At 43.3% G+C, this 18,828-nt stretch overlaps 1 protein-coding gene across 1 annotated transcript; it reads right to left on the reverse strand.

Annotated features, from left to right (window-relative positions):
* Nucleotides 1-2,979: 2,979 nt before the first annotated feature.
* Nucleotides 2,980-18,068, reverse strand: Tmem70 (transmembrane protein 70). Its single transcript, XM_052716792.1, has 3 exons — nucleotides 17,770-18,068; nucleotides 15,126-15,231; nucleotides 2,980-9,485 (listed from the first exon to the last, which is right to left on the reverse strand). The coding sequence occupies exons 1-3, from the start codon at nucleotides 17,962-17,964 to the stop codon at nucleotides 9,028-9,030; spliced, it is 759 nt and encodes a 252-aa protein (XP_052572752.1). The 5' UTR covers nucleotides 17,965-18,068; the 3' UTR covers nucleotides 2,980-9,027.
* Nucleotides 18,069-18,828: the final 760 nt, after the last annotated feature.

Genomic DNA, 18,828 nt, shown 5'->3' on the forward strand with positions numbered 1-18,828 from the left:
TCAATGTTGTATTTGTCATTTGTCCACATTAACAACGTTTTTTGTGGGCTAGATTTAGGGTCACTCGAACTGCAGAAAAAAGAGACATACAAGAGTCACAAGCAAGGCAAAGTATAGCCTTGTTTGTGATGTAAGGAGCAGAAACCTAAAGAGACGGTGAGAGGGATTTGTTTGTGTTATAACAAATTATTTTCATAATGCTTACCAGTCTTCTTGAAGTTTTTCTGTGCATACAGCAAAGTGTAAACCACCTTTCAGTTATCACTGAAGCTTTAATTGGTAATTTAATTGGAAGTCTTAATTGGTTTCCTGAATGGTAGGATAGTTAATGTGCTGACCTAAACACTTAATGGAAATGTGATTTACATAATTTACCATCGTTTTTCCTTGCTTATTAGCCATGAGGTACTAAGTCTATGTGGTTTCTTCCTGGCTTTAAAGGAAATTAAAAAATTAGAGGTAGAATTAACTATTTTGTCAATGTTTTCTACCTACCTGGAGAAATGGAGCTGTTTTCAGGCCTGGAGCAAGGACATCTTACTGGGAAAAGTATGAAAGTGACCAAAGAATTGTGTTTATGTGAAAAGGATGAAGGATTTGGCTTTTATTGGCCAAAACAGAATCAAAATAATGAAAATAACTGTACCCACTGAATAAATAAAATATGGATATCACTCATAAAGGAAAATACCAAATATTGGGTGGAAAGAAAGTAAGGAATTGAAAGATTTAACTTCTGGAGTTATAAAAATAAAACTTAGTGGACTTTAACAAAACAACCTGGATAAAAATACAAAAATTAAGCCGGGCGGTGGTGATGGCGCACACCTTTAATGGTGATGGCAGCACTCGGGAGGCAGAGCCAGGCAGATCTCTGTGAGTTCGAGGCCAGCCTGGTCTACAGAGCAAGATCCAGGACAGGCACCAAAACTACACAGAAACCAAAAATAATAATAATAATAAAAAGTTAAAGTGCCTAGAAATTGTTGTTAAGGAGTTGTAACAAATAAGATCCAAATCTCCGAAATGGCATTTGAGCCACAGCTTGCTCCTTTGTCTCCAGTCAGCTTCACCATGTGGAAACAGTTCTGGACTGGTTTGACTAAGGAGTAGTTCCCCGCTTCCCATGGCTCCTAGTCTAGGGCTGCACTTGGCTTCTCACACAGCAAGCGGCTGACCTTTTTATCCTTAGTCTTTTGTTACAGAAGCCTCTTATAGGTAGATGTGGCTAAAAGGACTCTGTCTTCATTACCCTGCCCACTTAGTACCTATATAAGGTGAAACGTAACTCTAAGCATTATAGGCCCAAATTAGGGCCCTAGTTACCCCCACCACAGCTGACTCCAATGCTCCATACCAGGGGAAATTAGCAACCCTATTTTCACCCCAACACCTATTGCTAAGGCAGGGATATCATTCTTGGAGAAGCAGCTGCTTTCCTGCCTCTGAGTCCTATCGAGTGTCAGGCATTCTGCCCATAAGGAAAAGAGAAGAAGCCATATGGACAGAGTTCTACAGTTGGTTATACCTGAAGAAGCCAGAACATTCCATGCCAAGTGAATTGTCTACAAAAAGTGGAGATGGGTCAAGAATAACTAAAAAGGATGGTGTAGCTCCCTTTAACTTCTGTCACCAAGGGAAACGGTACAGCAAACAGAAGGCAAAATGAGCCCTTCTGTGATTCCAGTCTCACTGAGGGCTCAAGTGCTGTGTGAATGCATGATGCTGCATTACCTACTCAGAGCTGGATATGGAACAGGTTGAAAATTTTTCAGATAAGCTATAGATAGCTAATAAGAACTTTAAAAGATACTCAGTATCATTAGTTAAAGTAATGTGAATCAGAACCATGGTAAGATAAGAGTACATCACACATACTAGGCTAATAAGGTGGTATACATTTGGTATTGCTGAGACTGTTCAGAAATTGGAGTTTCATTCTTTGTGGGCTTTTAAATTAGTGCAGCCACTTTACTAAATAGATTGGCAGTTCCTCAGAATATTAAACAGAATTTACCATAGTATGGCCCATACTCAACTAAAATGGAAATAAATGTAAAAACTTGGATTTGAATGTTCATAGCAAACTTTTTGTAATAGCCAAAATGTATTAACTAGTCCAAATGTCTTACTTGATAACAGACTTAATAAAATAAAAAGTGATATGTCCATACAGTATTGTCCAAAATATTACTCAGCATATCAAAAGAGTAACATGGTGCAACACATGAATCTTGAAAAACATGGTAATTGGAGGAGGGCTCACCCAGAAAAGACTATATGAAAGGCCTTAGGGTTGGGTATGGGGAGGAAATGGAGATGATTCGAATAGTCTTTGAGGTGAAAAATGTAGTATACTACAATAGTGATGCTAATTACACAGCTTTCCTAAAAACCTAAAAATTTAAAGTTGGTAGGTTGATGATGATTGAAATATATTTCATTTAAGTCTTTTTTTTAACAGGAGAACTTAATTGTTTTAGATGTATTTTATTATTTTATATGAATGAGTGTTTTGCCTGCATGTATGTATGCACTATTATATATACATGTCTGGTGCCTGAAGAGGTCAGAAGAGTGCATCAGATCTCCCCAGAACTGGAGTTACAGACAGTTTGAGCCACCTTGTGCTGTGTTGGGAATTGAACCCAGCCCCTACTTAATTTTTTATAATGCATTCTGAAATGACTCTCACAACTTGATATTTAAAGTAATAACTGATTTATGTTGGTTCCCAGCTGTGATTTATTACCACTTCCCACCCATTTTCAGAGATACCTGAGTTGATCTCTCTCTGTCTCTGTCTCTCTCTGTCTGTCTCTCTGTCTCTCTCTGTCTCTGTCTGTCTGTCTGTCTCTCTCTCTCTCTCTCTCTCTCTCTCTCTCTCTCTCTCTCTCACACACACACACACACACACACACACACACACACACACACACATTTCCTCCATGGGATACCTGCCACATAGTCTCTCACAAGTCAGCAATAGACTTCTTTATTTGCTAACAAATCAAAGAATTGTTAGAACTGAATATTTACAGTCAAAAGTATGGACTTTTTTTTTGAGGCAAGAACTCTCTATATATCCATGCCTGGCCTGGAACTCAACTATGTAGACCAGCTGAACTCAAACTCTCAAAGATCTGCCTGCCTCTGCCTCCTCAGTGCTGAGACTAAAGGTGTGCACCACCATGCCAAGCTCAACTACGTTTTTTGTTCTGGTTGTTGTTTTTCCCCCCGACACAGTTTCTCTGTGTAACAGTCCTAGCTATCCTGGAACTCACTCTGTAAACCAGGCTGGATGGACTCAGACACAGAGATCTTTCTGCTTCTGCCTTCCAAGTACTGGGATCAAAGGTGTGCACCACCACCACCCAGCTCAACTATGTTTTTAATAGTCTGATGCTTCTCTGTGGAAGGCCTCTCTTCCATGTAGCACAAAGCTACTATCATATTTCTTGACTTTTCTTGATTATTTGACTTTCATTGAATTTTTCCAAAGCTCTATGTCCAAGGTGTTAAGAACTAAACACAGAATCAAGCAGGGCTGATGTTAGTGGGGAAAAATAGTATCTTGACAGTGGAGAAGCCTGGTGGAAACTACTTCAACTATGTAATCAAAGTGAGCATCGTGAGGATCGATTCAAGGTGATATGATCTGCCTTCTGATTGTAATACCAAGAGGATGCAGCATCACTTCTCTAATATTCTTGGCCAGAACTTATAGCATATGAAAGAGGAAAAGGATTGTGCTAAATAATTTTAATAGCACATTTAACAGATCATTTACTTTGGTTTGAATCAAAGGAAAATACATTTTGTTAGGATATTAAATGGGTTGGAAAGCACCAATTATCAATGTACCAATTATTAGTAGTTTTGTTTTTTTCCGAGACAGGGTTTCTCTGTGTAGCCTTGGTAGTCCTGGAACTCGCTCTGTAGACCCGGCTGGCCTTGAACTCATGGAGATCCACCTGCTTCTACCTCCCAGTGCTGGGATCAAAGGTGTGCGCCACCACAGCCCCAGCCAGATTAATGATTGTTTTTTTTTTTAACTGACAGGCCATTGGTTAAAATCAGCAGTGGTATGATTATCCATATGAATAATGCATTGTATTTTTCTTAATTTGCTGATCATGAAGACTGTGACCCACAAACTGTGAGTCTGGGAAGTAGATATAGTCATGTTCAAGAAGTCCAAGAACGGCTTAACTTTCTTAGGTTTGTTTGATATTTGAATATGCTCTTTGGTGGGGTTTTTTGTTTTGTTTTAGTTTGGTTTTCCCTTTTGCCACATCTTATTTTCCCACATAAAAAGTCCCATGTGCAGCACTCGGGAAGCAGAGCCAGGCAGATCTCTGTGAGTTCGAGGCCAGCCTGGTCTACAGAGTGAGTTCCAGGACAGCCAAGGCTACACAGAGAAACCCTGCCTCGAAAAACCAAAAGAAAACAAATACAGGCCAGGCATGGCAATGCACTACTGAACTTTCTACTTGGGAAGCAGAGGCTGGCAGAGGCTGGAGGATCAGGAGTTCAAGGTTAGTCTCAATTGCATAGTGAATTCAAGGCTAACCCGGGCTACGAGACCAGAATTCAAATAAATAAGTTAATAAATAAATCAGAAAAACAAAGCCAGAAAACATAGAAGACTGAGAAAAGCTGCAGTGCCCTCACTTGGACACCATAATGAGGTCCTAACACATCAATGGCACCACCACTGCCCCCAAGCTCCCCACACACACACATCTGACCACCTGGTGTGTGCTAGGGGAGGGGAGATGGGGACCTACACTAAGAGAACACTCAACTGCCCCCCATGCTTTACTCAGTTCTACTTGACATAGCCCAAATTTCCATCTGTCTGTCCATCTGCCTTATACCTGTGTGAGCCTTCCCTGCAGCTCTGCATCTTGGCTGGACTTTATTATGCTGGAGTTCTGCTACCTCCAGCAGCTCTCCAGTGGAATTTAATATCTTCTGTCTTACAGCCGTAACAGTTCTTGGAATTCTGCCAGCCTCCTTAACTCCTTTGTAGACATCCTATAACCTACATATATATAAATGGGCAGGTGTAATTACTACATATGTAAATATGTGATCTGAGAGTTAATATTAGTCATTAAAATTGATTTAAAAAAAACTGTGCCTACCCATGGCCAGCCAGCTACCCAGGGACATTGAGACTACTTGTCAAATTGCAACCAACAAAGTGATGTGGTCAAATTCTGCTAAAATAAATGCTGATCCCTTCTATGTCCTGGTCTCACTCTGTACTATGCCTTCAGAGGTCTTATCCTCTGGGCTTCCCTATCCCCAAACAAAATGTCATCTGAATGTCAGTTACAAACTAATAAAAACTTTCTCACAAGTGACAAAATGATCACGTGTATGCAGGACATTTAAAGCAGGGCAGTGACACACTCTGGCATCTCTAATGAACTTGCTTCCTAGGTTTGTATCTTCTGAAAGTTTTTGTATTTTGTTAAAGGTTAACTATTCATATAAATTGTAAAAACTGGGTATTCCTCCCCTGAAACCCTTCTGCTCTTGGGAGTTCTTTCTCCACTTTTCCTTAGTAAAAGAAACATTAAGTGGACATGCTGGAGCTTGCTTGTGATCCTTGCAGTGAGGAGACTGGAGGATCAGCTCAAGTTTGAGGCCAGCCTGGGTTATATACTGAGTTCAAGGCCAGCCTGAGCTATAGTGAGCAGCCCTGCCTGTCTCAAAACAACAAAAAACTTTGTACATATGTCTCTTACTACATCAGAAGCAGCAGGAGAGGTCGTTAGGACTAAAACAAGTTATAAAGATCCCTATCCTGACTACTTTAAAATGGAGGGACCGAGGAAGTGGTTCAGTGGTTAAGAGCACTCACTGCTCTTGCATGGGACCAGGGTTTGGTTCTGAGCACCCAGATCAAAGCTCACAGTGTTCTGTAACTCCAGGTCAAGGTCATCTGACTCCTCTTTCTGGCTCCTGCAGGCAAAATGCTCATACACATAAAATGAAATTTAAATTAAGAAAAGAACTTAAAGTTAACTAATGTTCTTCCCTAGGTGGAACTAATGTTCCTGGAGTTTTTAGGGTCAAAGCCTCAGCCTTCACAACCTTAAAAAGCTACGATTGGCCACTTGTCCTCAACACCACCAATTCAGGAGACACTAGTGAACTGGTGAGAGGGAGACAGGGTGAGGTTTGGGGAAGACACAAGAGCTGCTCTTTCTGGAGTTCAGTTGATGCCAGCTGAGAATTCCATCACACTGACATTTCCTGTGATGGTTGCCAACAGAGACAGTATTTCTTCTAGAGAGAAGTATTTTTAAATGTTAAAATAACAACATAACAAGCTTAAGGCATCCTTCTCCGGGGTATTCTGGGGATCTCAAGATTATTAACCTTTGTTTAGAGTAAAAACAACCTATCTTCTGGCATCCCTGTGATGAAGTTGTTCTTACATAAACTTACTAATTGTAATCCTGCCGTGCAAACCTAAGGTTTACCAAAATCATTATGTATGTGACTACTGTAACTCTGAAGTGTGTGACTCCCCTCTGAAAAGCCCATCCACACTCTGCCATGCCTCATTTTCCCTAAGCATCTATTCTAACCATTGTGCTTAATGTGTTCATGATGTGTCTCTCCCCGCCCCCCTCCCCGAGCTGAGGACCAAACCCAGGGCCTTGTGCTTGCTAGGCAAGCGCTCTACCACTGAGCTAAATCCCCAACCCCTCATGATGTCTTTTAACAAACCCTCAGCCTACCTCAAACTGGCTCAATCTGAGATTCTTTTCTGTAGTGAAATCAACAATCTGCCTTTACCTGAGTGGGTCTCTGAAAAGAATTCTCAGGCTGCTATTGATGGCAGCATAAAGCTATGGCTCTGCCTCCACTGCCATCACATTGCAGAGGAGCAATTAAAGAGGTCCAGCGACGCCCACGTCTATTTCTGGGGTCATGACATGCAGGTTAGGTTGAAATGGTTTCAATGCAAACAGCATGTGTAACTAAGCAGTCCTGACCATCACTGAGCATTCTGTGGCTCCTGGCTCCAGGAGTGCAAGCTGTGCGAAATCTGTTCCTGGGAGAAAAGCTCCCCTCTGGCTCGCACCAGGGCCCCAGCATGAGACTCCTGGACAGAGTCCACTTCTTTGGAGTCCATTGTGTCAGTAATCTAGCAGCTAGCAGCAGGGAACGATTCGAGTGTCTGTCTCTCTAGGGTCCCTCACTCCTGCCAGGACTGAACATCTCGGCAGAGTACAGGTTGATGACAGGAAAACTTTTTCTAGGGAAGCATCTCATTCACCACTAGGGTAACAATCAGCATGTATCTGTGCAAGTAAGCAGCAGAGCCAGAGGTCCGAACTGAGATCAAGACCGCACAGCTGAATGTCCAAGTTCCATCTGCTGAACTGGCTGTTCAGAACACACGTTCTAGGTCCTACGAAAATGGTTTCCTGCCTCAAGCTATACCCTAACATAAGCTTCTAGCAACCCTAGATTTGAATGATCTTTCTCCTGAATGGCGTCTATAATGCTCAAGCCCACTTACACAGTCACTTAAATTTACTATGATGTCTTGCCACAGATTCTAGGTATCTCTGTAAGACAACCTGTGTTTTGCTCTTTAATTTTCACTCTGGTATCCAGCAAAGTACTAGAACCCAGGTGCTTAATAAGCATCTAAATCTAAATCTACCAATCTAAATCCAATGGTTTGAAGACTTGCTCTTGGCTGAAATTTTTCTAAGAGTCATCTTTTCCTGGGCATGGTGGTATACACCAGTAATGTCTCCCAAGAGGTTGAAGCTGGAAGATCCTGAGTTTAAGAGAAGCCTTGGGGGTACACAGCAGCACACATCCTGTCTCAAGACTTAAGAAGAAAAAAAATCATACTTCCATTGTACACTTAAGAGATAAAAATCTTGGTTTTGGACAAGATTTAAGGTTGGATGTAACCCAGGCTGGACTTATGTAGCGAAGGGCAGCCTTAAATTCCCAAGCCTCCAACATTTACCTCTTAAATGCTAAGGTTGCAGGTGTATAAAAATCTGAAAATGCAAACTCTCCATCAAGCTAACATAGATGGCTATTTTATGGGAGGTAGTGTGAATGTATTTAGTACCAATGATTTGCCTACTATCATGAGGAGTGTTGAGGGAAAAATGGAGTACAGAACAACTAACCAAACTTGGCTATATATCCATTCTTACTATGGGCTACTACACCAGAGGACTTAGGCAGAAACCAATATTCTAAACCAAAAGACACAGTAACTGCTTCTTATAATTTATGAACTTTATGCAAGTGTTTTTAAGTAGAAGTATATTCATACACTTAGCACTCAGGAGAGACAGAGGCAGATAGACCTCTATGAATTCAAGGCCAGACTGGTCTACATAGCAAGCTCCAGGCATCCAATCTTACATAGTTAGACTATGTCTAAAAACAAAAAGAGATAAAAATAAATGTAGCTATACATATAGCAGAATACACATGACTATCCACATTTTTAACAGAAACAACATATTTTATTACACAAGAACATCATTATCTGAAAATTAGTCAGAAATTCTACTTAATATTTTCAATTTTTTTGTTTGTTTGTTGAGACAGGGTTTCTCTGTGAAACAGCCCTGGCTGTCCTGGAACTCGCTTTGTAGATCAGGCTGGCCTCCAACTCATGAAGATCCTCCTGCCTCTGCCTCCTGAGTGCTGGGATGAAAGGCATGTACCACCACCCCCACCCAGATCAACTTTCTGTTTTTAAGACAGGGTCTTACACAGTCCAGGCTGACCTCAAACCTACTTCATCACCAAGGAAACCCCAAATTGCTGATCTTCCTACCTCCATTTTCCAAGTGCTGGGATTACAGCTGTTCACAAGCACTCCTACTTATATGATGAGGGTCAAACCCAGGGCCTCGTGTAAGGCAAACACTACACCAACTGCACTGTGTCTTCACATTAACAAAATATAGGCAATCTTATTATACACTGAAACAGAGATGACAAAAGCAAACAACATGTTCATTTCTCATCCCCATGCAGTTTCTTTTCACTGACTTCTTCTATATCATCAAAAGTGAATGGTTTGTCATATCCCATTAGATGGTTATAGTCTTCAGGGTTGGGAAAGAGCATTGGATTAACTAACAGGGATTTTGTTTTAGCATAAAAGGTAGTAAATATATGTGAGCTCTCTGGAATCTTCACATCATTTTGTTGGAACACCGTGCTTGTTTCTGAAAGCACGGCATTGTAAGTAATGGCTTTGTAAGTGTCGGTTGTGGCTTCATGGTACAACCGAATGACGTAGCCTTTTGTAAGGAAGTGGAGCAATGTGGGAGTGATCACTGCGAAGATTCCCATGATCCCATAAAATAAGATTTGCAAAGGCAGACTTCCAAATGTCAAATTACTTTGTGAAAGATACGGTAAAAATGCAAGGCTGAGCACACTTGTAGAATAAGAGAAACATTTCACACCTAAAGAGAGAGAAAAAAAGAATTAATAACTAAGTTTTATAAAACAATCTATCCTATTAATTCCTCCAACCTTTTCTTCCTATACCACTGTTACAATTTGAATGCAAAAAGATTCCCCTAGTTTCATGTGCTAAACACTTGGTCCCTAGAGGATAGCACAATTTTGAGAAATTTCAGAACTTTAGGAGGTAGAGCTTGGCTATAGCACTCAGGTCGGTCGGTGGGTGCATCTTGTCCTGGCCCCTTGCTCTTTTTCCTATGCTATGAAGTGAGGAAGCTCCTCTGCCATATACTCACTCCCTGATGCTCTGTTCAAGGGTATGACGCCAAACAACCATGACCAAACCTTCTAAAATTGTGAGCCAAAATAGATCTTTCTTCCATGAAGTAGTTTTCTTGAATATTTGGCTACTGTGATGACAAAGCTAATACAATAATCATAAACCCATCATCAACAACAGAAAAACACAATAGAGTGCTTATTATATGCCAGGCTCTGCCTTCTGTCTTAAGCAATTTACTTATTCTAATCATAAAATATATAACGAAGTCCTAGGAGAGGTGTCTAATTATTATCATTGCTCTATTTAACAAATGAGAATTGGTGAGGCAGGAAGATCACAATTTTGAGGTCACAATGGACTACATGGTAAGACCGCTTCCGAAAAAGTCAAAAAAGAGAGGACAAGAGAATAGGTATCCGAATTAGCCTATGGGGTGTATTTGCTTAGCATGCTTGCTGCCCTAGGTTGACCCCCAGCACTGAGAAAATCTTAAACACTGAGGAAAACAGAAGCTGAGTGGCTCATATCTATGATCCCAGTACTAGAGGCAAGGCCTGGAAGATCAGATCATTAAGTTTACAGCAAGCCTGGGATACAGAGTGAGGTACAGGCCAGTCAAAGCTCCAGGCTGGGGATCATTCAGCAGGTAAAGTGCTTGCTGTACAGCATGAGAACCTGAGTTCTGATCTCTAGCACCCACAGAAAAGCTGAGCATGGCAGCACACCTCTCTAACTCCATGGCGGGGGAGGCTAAGACAGGCAGATTCCCACTGGCTTGCTAGCCAGCCAGTCTAATCAAAATGATGATCTCCAAGCTGGGCATGGTAACACATGCTATCTTTAATCCCAGCACTCAGGAGGCAGAGGAAGGAGGATCTGAAGGTCAAGTTCAGTACAGATTGAGTTCCAGAACACACAGAGCTACACAGTGGAAACCCTGTCTCAAAAAACCAAAACCAAAAATCTCCAACTTCAATGAGATTTGTTGTAGTTAGCTTTAACCATCACCGTGGCATAGCCTAGTCACCTAAGAAGGGAGTCTCAGCTGAGAGACTGTCCAGATCAGACTGGCCTGGGGGCATGTCTAGAGAGGACTGTCTTGATTAGTAATTGGTAGAGGAGGGCCCAGCCCACTTTGGTGGCACCATTCTCAGGGCAGGTGGTCCTGGGCTGCAAAAGAAACCTAGCATAGTCTGTGAGTGAGCCAGCAAGCAGCATTCCTCCACGGTTTCCACTTCAAGTTTTTGCCGGAGCCCCTGCCTAACTCCCCTCAATGATGGAGTGCAGTCTGGCAGCTGAAGCACATCTAACCTCCCTCAGCTGCTTTCGGTCAGAGTATCGTGCAACAGGAACAGAATGAGGGTAGGACAGGTGCAACAGAGGCGGATACCTGACATGGACCTCTGTCACACACACGCACATACATACATACATACACACGCCCTCCCTCACCCCCTCCCTCACCCCTATAACCACCCACACCCACAGCCCCACACTAAGGAGGGGAGGAAGCAATGCACAATGCCATATAACTAGTTACTAAGTAGTTGGGTTGGGATTCAAACCCAAGTAATTTGACCTTCATGAATGAGGCTGAGGCAGGAAAATTGTGAGTTCAAGTTCAGCCATGGCTATACATCAAGACTCTGTCTCAAAAAATAAAACTTGGAGAGATCCCCCTGCCTCTGCCTCCTAAATGGTGGATTAAATTCATGTCCAGCTATAATGTTCTTTGACCTCTACACATGTGCCATGTCCCTCCCTCCCCCGCCACTAATAATAATAATATTTTAAAAATTTAAAAAGAAAATGATAAAATTCAACCCATACATTGTACCATAAGCCATCAAAAGTCCGAAGAGTTCAGAGATTTAAATGTGACAAAAAGCATCATAGATGTATCCATGAAGTCCTTTATAATCTGGAATGGAAAGTCCTGAGTATGACTATCAATACAGAAACAGAGCTGGACATGCTGGCACAAACATGAACTCCTAGAACGTGGAAGGTGGACGCAGAAGTGAAACCCAGCCTCAGTTACACAGCAGGTCTGAGGGAGGAGAGCCTGGACAACATGAGATCACACACACACACACACACACACACACACACACACACACACACACACACACACACACACGGGGTGGAGGAGAGGTGCCTTAGCAGTTCAGAGCCAGTACTGCTCTTTCAGAGTTCAGTTCCCAGCACCCGCTTCTAGTGGCTCCAACTGCCTGAAACTCCAGCCCGAGGGATCCGACATCTCCAGCCTCTGAGGACATCCGTACTCGTGTGACATACTCCCATAAAGACACAGTCACATGCACATTTAAAAAGAAATTAAATCTTTTTTTTTAAGTTCCAGAAACAGCCAGGGTCAAAAGACTGGCAGTCTGACTACGTTTTAAAAAAGAAAGAAGAAAAGAAAAACACAGCCGGGCATGGGCAACACCAAAACACAGCCGGGCATGGGCAACACCAAAACACAGCCGGGCATGTGGCAACACCAAAACACAGCTGGGCACGGGCAACACCAGTAATGTCAGCATGTGAGACGGGAACAGAAGATCAGTTCAAGGCCAGCCTACTTTACATAGCAAGTTTGAGGCTCTATCCTGTCCCTGACAGAAATATTTTGAATTTATATCAGAAGGATCAGTATCCCCAACATACAAAATGCTCGTGGAATAAGAAAACCAAAAGGCTTGACATTTTAAGGGCAAATATATAACTGGCCTTTTAAAGAAGTTTAAATAAATGGATACAAAAATCTCATTCATAAGATACATGTAATTAAAATTGACGTTACTGCTTCCCCCCAAATTGACAAAAACAAGTCTGACAACTGTTTATGAAGCTGGAACTAAGCAGCCACTCTTAAATACTGCTATTGGCTGAAAGTTTAATTACATTGTCAGTAATTTAAAAATAGTTCCCTTCCTCTTCCCACAGTTGGTTGTTATGACATCAGCATGCACGAAATAAATGAGGACCATGGTGCCTCCTATAACTCACCCCTTCCAAAATATCTTCTTTTCCTATTCCTTCCGTTACATTGAAGTGAGTTAAGTAGTGTCCCCTAAAACTGATGCCTCACTAGAACTTCAGTGTCCTTATTTGGAAATAAGATCTTTGCAGATCTAAAGAACAAGATGAGATCATGCTGGATTAAGGTGGGCTCTAAATCTAATGAGAGTGCCCTTATAAGGGCAGAAAAAGTAAGAGACACAGGGAAGGCCGCCATAGGAAAAACCAGCAGCAGTCAAAGTCAGGCAAGCTACAAGCCACGAACACCAAGGACTGCCAGGAGCCACCAGAAGCTGGAGGGGGTAAGAATACTTCCTAGAGCCTTCGAGAGCATGGCCCAGCGCATACCTCACTTGACACTTTCAGCCTGCAGAACTGTAAGAAAATACGTTTCTTTGCAGTTTCTAAAAAGAAACTATTAGCTAGGAAAGCGGAGCAGCAGGAACTGGATGTGACCAGACACACTGCACCACAGTCAGGAGATAGCTTTCTCCTCTTTATTCAGCTCAGGACCCTACATATGGAATGGCAAAACCCACATTTAGGGTGGATCTTCCCACCTCCACTACACTAATCTATGCACTCTCCCTCAGACACACCCAGAGGCTCTCTAGATCCCTTCAAGCTGACAAACAGTAGGAACCATGACAACCTTCCTGCCTCTGTGCTCCTTTCTCATCTCTTCAGTCAGACGAGACCTAATGGAAGCCATCTGGATGCAATCACTTTGTTGTTCTCTCCTCAGCTTGAACTCCTATCTAATCATAACACTGCACATATGGCTGGTTATAGGGCACATTCATCTTTTCTTTCCCACCGACTTGGAGAGTCTGCATTACCTGCTGGGCGGTGATGGCACACGCCTTTAATCCCAGCACTTGGGAGGCAGAGCCAGGCAGATCTCTGTGAGTTCGAGGACAGCCTGGTCTACAGAGTGAGATCCAGGACAGGCACCAAAACTACACAGAGAAACCCTGTCTCGAAAAACCAAAAAAAAAAAAAAAAAGAAAGAAAAAGGTGGGGGCTGGAGAGATGGCTCAGTAATTAAGAGCACTAACTGCTCTTCCAGAGGACCAGGACCAGGGTTCAATTCCCAGCACCCACATGGCAGCTCGCAACCTTGTGTAACTTCTGCTCCAGGGCTGACACCCTCACACAGACATACATGCAGGCAAATTCCAATGCACACAAATAAATAAATCAATTAATTAAATAAATAGATAGATAAATAAATGGTAACTTTGACACATTATTTCTGAGATTTCAGCCCACAGTTGCTTAGTTCTATGTACTTGGGCAACATCATGCCAACAAGTGTATTACATAGTGGAAGACCTTCATGACAACCTGGAAGCAGAGAGAGGGACAAGGAGCCAGGACCAAGATACTCCTTCACCCAAGAACTCACCCCCCAGTGACCTACTTCTAGAGGAAGGCCTTAAGTTTCCACAACTCTCAAAAACAGTGCCACCAGCTGGGGAAGTTTAAATCAAACCATAACAACATTCTCCCGCTTCTTAAAGACTAGTCAAACATTTCCATTTTTCTGTTGAATACTCTAAGACAAGTGACCTAAGAAGGGAAGCTTCAATGCCTCAATGCCTAGTTGTAAGATCACAAAACCACAATTCAGCCTTCAACCACCTTTGTTTGTTTGTTTTCTAAACAGGGTTCCTCTCTGTAACAGTCCTGGCTGTCCTGAAACTTGCTTTGTAGACCAGGCTGGCCTCAAACTCACAGAGATCCTCCTGCCTCTGCCTCCCAAGTGCTAGGATTAAAGGCGTGCACCACCACTGCCGCCCGCATCTTCAAACATCTTTAAAACTCCTAAAAGGGAAAGTCTCCACCTCTCCGTTCTATCAACGGCTTCAAGGAAAAAAACAATTTTCCTCATGTGTTATAATAATTGAGTGATGCTAAGAACATAGGTGACATGCTATAAAAGTTTACTGGGTAGGGACAAGCCCAGGAGGCCTCAACCCCACACAAAGAACTATAGGCAATTGAGTAAAGCTGGGCTTGGGAGAAGTGGTCCTCCCCAGAGAAGAGTACACCCACTGGTTTTCCAGTGCAAAACTGTCAGCCCTGAAAACACAAACAAGTAGCAGGTTATAGTAGTAGACAAACACACACACACACACACACACACACACACACACATGCAATAACAATTAGTGAAGAAAAGAGGCCATGAATTTGAAGGAGAGTAAGGAGGAATATATGGGAGGTTTGAAGGCAGGAAGAGGGAAGAGAGAAATACAATTAAATTATAATCTCAAAAATAAAAAAAAGAGAAAAAAAAAAAGGAATGACATCACTTCAGATTACCCACCAAATACTGCACGGGCCAGGTTCCCAGTATAAATCAGTCTTCCATCTTCTGGTTTATCAAACTGTGTATGTAAGCAGCGCACACATTGCTTCCAACAAACAGGTATCTATTGAAACAAGAAACCATTGACTAACTGGCTTTTTGAATAAATTTTTAGTTTTTAATCAAAGCTTTATTTTTATTTATTTATAATGAAGACAACTTGTTACAATGTGACATAAAGACATTCATATTAAGAAAGACCTTATCTATTTTTTTTCTTTTAGTTAAGAAGAGTCTATGAAGATCCCCAATACACTTTTTTTTTCCCTTTGGAGCCTGTCCTGGATCTCACTCTGTAAACCAGGCTGGCCTTGAACTCACAGAGATCCTGCTGGCTCTGCCTCCTGAGTGCTGGGATTAAAGGTATGTACCAACCACCGCCCGGCTGACCTTATCTCTTAAAAATCAGGTTGAGGAGCCTTTAATCCCAGCCCAGCACTCCGGAGGCAAAGCCAGGTAGATCTCTGTAAGTTCCAGGTCAGCCTGGTCTAAAGAGCGAGATCCAGGACAGGCTCCAAAACTATACAGAGAAACCCTGTCTCGAAAAACAAAAACAAAACAAAACAAAAAATCAGGTTGGGGATGGATGGAGAGGCTCAGTGCTTAAGAGGGCTTACTGCTCTTCTAGAGGATCAGAACTGGGTCCCTGTCCCCAAAATGGCTGCTTACAACCTTCTGTAGCCCACGTCCATGTGATCTAATACCCTCTCCTGGCCTCCATGGGTACTGCAAGCATGTGGTGCACAGAGATACATGAAGACAAAACACCCATACATATACAATAAAAATCTTAAAATAAATTAAGTTGAAAATGATAGAAAAGACACCCAGCCAGATAGTACTGGTGCACCTCCTTAATCCCAGTACTCAGGAGGCAGAGGCAGACAGATCTCAGAGTTCCAGGTCAGCCTGGGCTACAGACCAAGTTCCAGGACAGCTGGGACTATACTGAGAAACCCTGTCTCAGAAAAACAAAAAAAGATACCTAATATTGACCTTCAGGTATGCGTAAACATACACTACATATGCACAAATAGTTTTTAAAATTAATTTTAATGCAATAATCTTAGCAAAGCACTGTGAATTGAGGTTGTGTCGTGGTAGGTGTGCACAAGTGTGAGTACATCAATGTCCAGAGATCAAGCCATAGTCATAAAGGCAAGTGCCCACAACAGGCTAGATCACCCTGCCACGCCTGTAGCTTTAATGTCTGCATGCCTGCCTCTGCCTCCCAAGTGCTGGGATAAAGGCGTAGACCACCACTGCCAGGCTTACAACTAGTATTTTTAAAAAAGACTAAAAGCCTTGTAAGTACCTTGTACCTCATTTTTGTTTTGAGGATAAAGGTCTCCACAATATAGTCCAGGTTGGCCTCCAACTCATAATAGAGCCCATGCTGATCTCTTGCCTCAGCCTCATGAGCTACCACTGGGATTATAAATATATGACACCATACCCAGCCCTTTTCTCTCTTAAAAATATTACTTGAATGCTACATGAAATTTCACAGTATCAGAAGTTTTCCAAATATATGAAAATGAATATCTAAAAATGAATTTCATACTGCTCATAGTTAAAAATGTAAAAAGTAAGCCTAATTTCTTTGTGTTCAAATTCAGCTAAGAATCTAATATCTGTTCGGGATGGTGGCAGATGTCTTTAATCACAGCAACTCAGGAGACAGAGGCAGGAGGATCTCTGAGTTTGAAACCAGGGCCAGGCTGGTCTGTGTGTTCCTGAACTGCCAAGACTACATATCAAAACCCTGCTCCAAAAGTACCAAACAAAACCAAATAATCCAATTTCCACTTTAGGCATTTCTTCAAAGTTTATTATTAATATGTTTTGGTGTTGTTTTTTTGTGTGTTTGTCTTGAGACAAGAGTTTCTCTGTGTAACAGCCCTGATTGTCGTGGAACTAGCTTTGTAGACTAGATTGGCCTCAGATTCAGAGATCCTCTCGCCTCTGCCTCCCGGGATTAAAGGCAAGCATCACCAACCCGCCCCACCCCACCCCGCAAAGTTTATTAATTCTTATATTTCTCTCAGCAATCAAATTCCTAAAAACAGAGATAAACACAGAACTCAGTGAGTTCTTTCGAATCTGTCTTCAGGCACTGCACCAATTTCTTAGCAAATCAACCTTTCTGACCTTCAGCTTTGGGATAAGAAAGAGTTCCAGTGTGGTGGTGCACGCGTTTAAATCCTACCACTAGAGAATCAGAGGCAGGCAGGTCTTTGTGAGTTCGTGGCCAACTTGGTCTACTTAGCGAATTCAGGCCAGCGGAGACCCCTTGTCTTTAAACACACATGCACTCTCGCGCGCGCAGAAACTAAACTCAGCGTTATCACAAACCACACAAACTGGAACAACCTGTGAAATGCCTGAACAGCCCAGGAAAGAAGAATCACTTTCTCCCTTTGCAGGCTGCTCATGCCTGGACCGCCAGCCGCAGGCGGACCCGAGGCCGAGGCCTGCCCTTCCCGGGCCCGCACACGGAGGGCTCCCTCCGCACTGGAGCTCAGGACAGGAGGCCCGGAGCTCCCCCAGACCGCACGCTACGCCCGCTCCCCCAACCCCAGCCCATGCACGGACGGCCGACCTGCGCTCCCCCGGGTCGCAGGCCCGGCTCGGCTCGCTGCAGGAGCCCGCCGCTCAGCAGTCGCGAGGGCTCGGCGCGGGAGGCCGCACGCCACAAGGCGACCCCGGAACCTCGGAGCGCGGCGACCGCACACCATGTAGCCCTCCTCCCTCCGGGTCCCGCGGCCCAGCGGCCGCCCAAAGCCAACAGCAGCATAGCGCGAGTTTGGTGCAGCCGCTGACACCCTCCCCGCTGCGGCCAAGGACGCCAAAAAGCAGGTCTTCGCCGCAGAAGCCCGGAAGTGCGGCGAGGCCCCGCCCCCTAGGGTTGACCACGCAGCCGGATTGGTGCCCGCGCGTGCGCAGAGTATGCCGCCGGCCTGCAACCTGCCCTACCTAGTTGGTTCCCGGCAGCAGAGGATCCGCGAATTCCAACTCCCTGCCTAGAGTGGGTTCCGGGTTCTTGGTCTGCTCTATGACCATGTACGAGAACAGAGTGGGGAGGCATGTGAAAAGACAAAGCCCAGAAGCCTCGTTAAATAAATACTTCATAGCCTAGCGGCGGTGGCACACGCCTTTAATCCCAGCACTCAGAAGGCAGAGGCAGGAGGATCTCTATGAGTTCGAGGCCAGTTGGTCTACACAGTGAGTTCCAGGACAGGCTCCAAAGCAACACAGAGAAACCTTGTCTCGAAAAACCAAAAAAAGTCGTTTTGGAAAGCCGGGCTTGGTGGCGCACGCCTTTAATCCCAGCACTCAGAAGGCAGAGATAGGACAGCAAGGGCTGTTGTACAAAGAAACCCTGTCTTGGAAAAAAAAAAAAAGTGGTTTGAGAAAATAATTCTAGCCTATCAGAAATAATTCTAGCATATCAGCCCCAAAAGAATGCAATACGGGCTGGAGAGATGGCTCAGCGGTTAAGAGCACCGACTGCTCTTCCAGAGGTCCTGAGTTCAATTCCCAGCACCCACATGGTGGCTGACAACCATCTGTAATGAGATCTGGCGCCCTCTTCTGATTACATAATAAATAAATAAATCTTTAAAAAAAAAAAAAAAGAATGCAATACTTGGGCTGGAAA

Source organism: Peromyscus californicus, unplaced genomic scaffold (assembly GCF_007827085.1).
Source record: "Peromyscus californicus insignis strain IS unplaced genomic scaffold, ASM782708v3 Scaffold_5__1_contigs__length_169319896, whole genome shotgun sequence".
Taxonomy (NCBI): Eukaryota; Metazoa; Chordata; class Mammalia; order Rodentia; family Cricetidae; genus Peromyscus; species Peromyscus californicus.

Bases quoted from the DNA above. Each gene is read 5' to 3' on its own strand.
- Tmem70 (XM_052716792.1), bottom strand. From the start codon at position 17,964: ATGCTGCTGTTGGCTTTGGGCGGCCGCTGGGCCGCGGGACCCGGAGGG. The intron at 15,232-17,769 runs GTCGGCCGTCCG...TTGTTTCAATAG, and splicing joins TGCGACCCGGGGGAGCGCAG to ATACCTGTTTGTTGGAAGCA. The intron at 9,486-15,125 runs GTGGGTAATCTG...CTCTCTCTTTAG, and splicing joins CCTGGCCCGTGCAGTATTTG to GTGTGAAATGTTTCTCTTAT.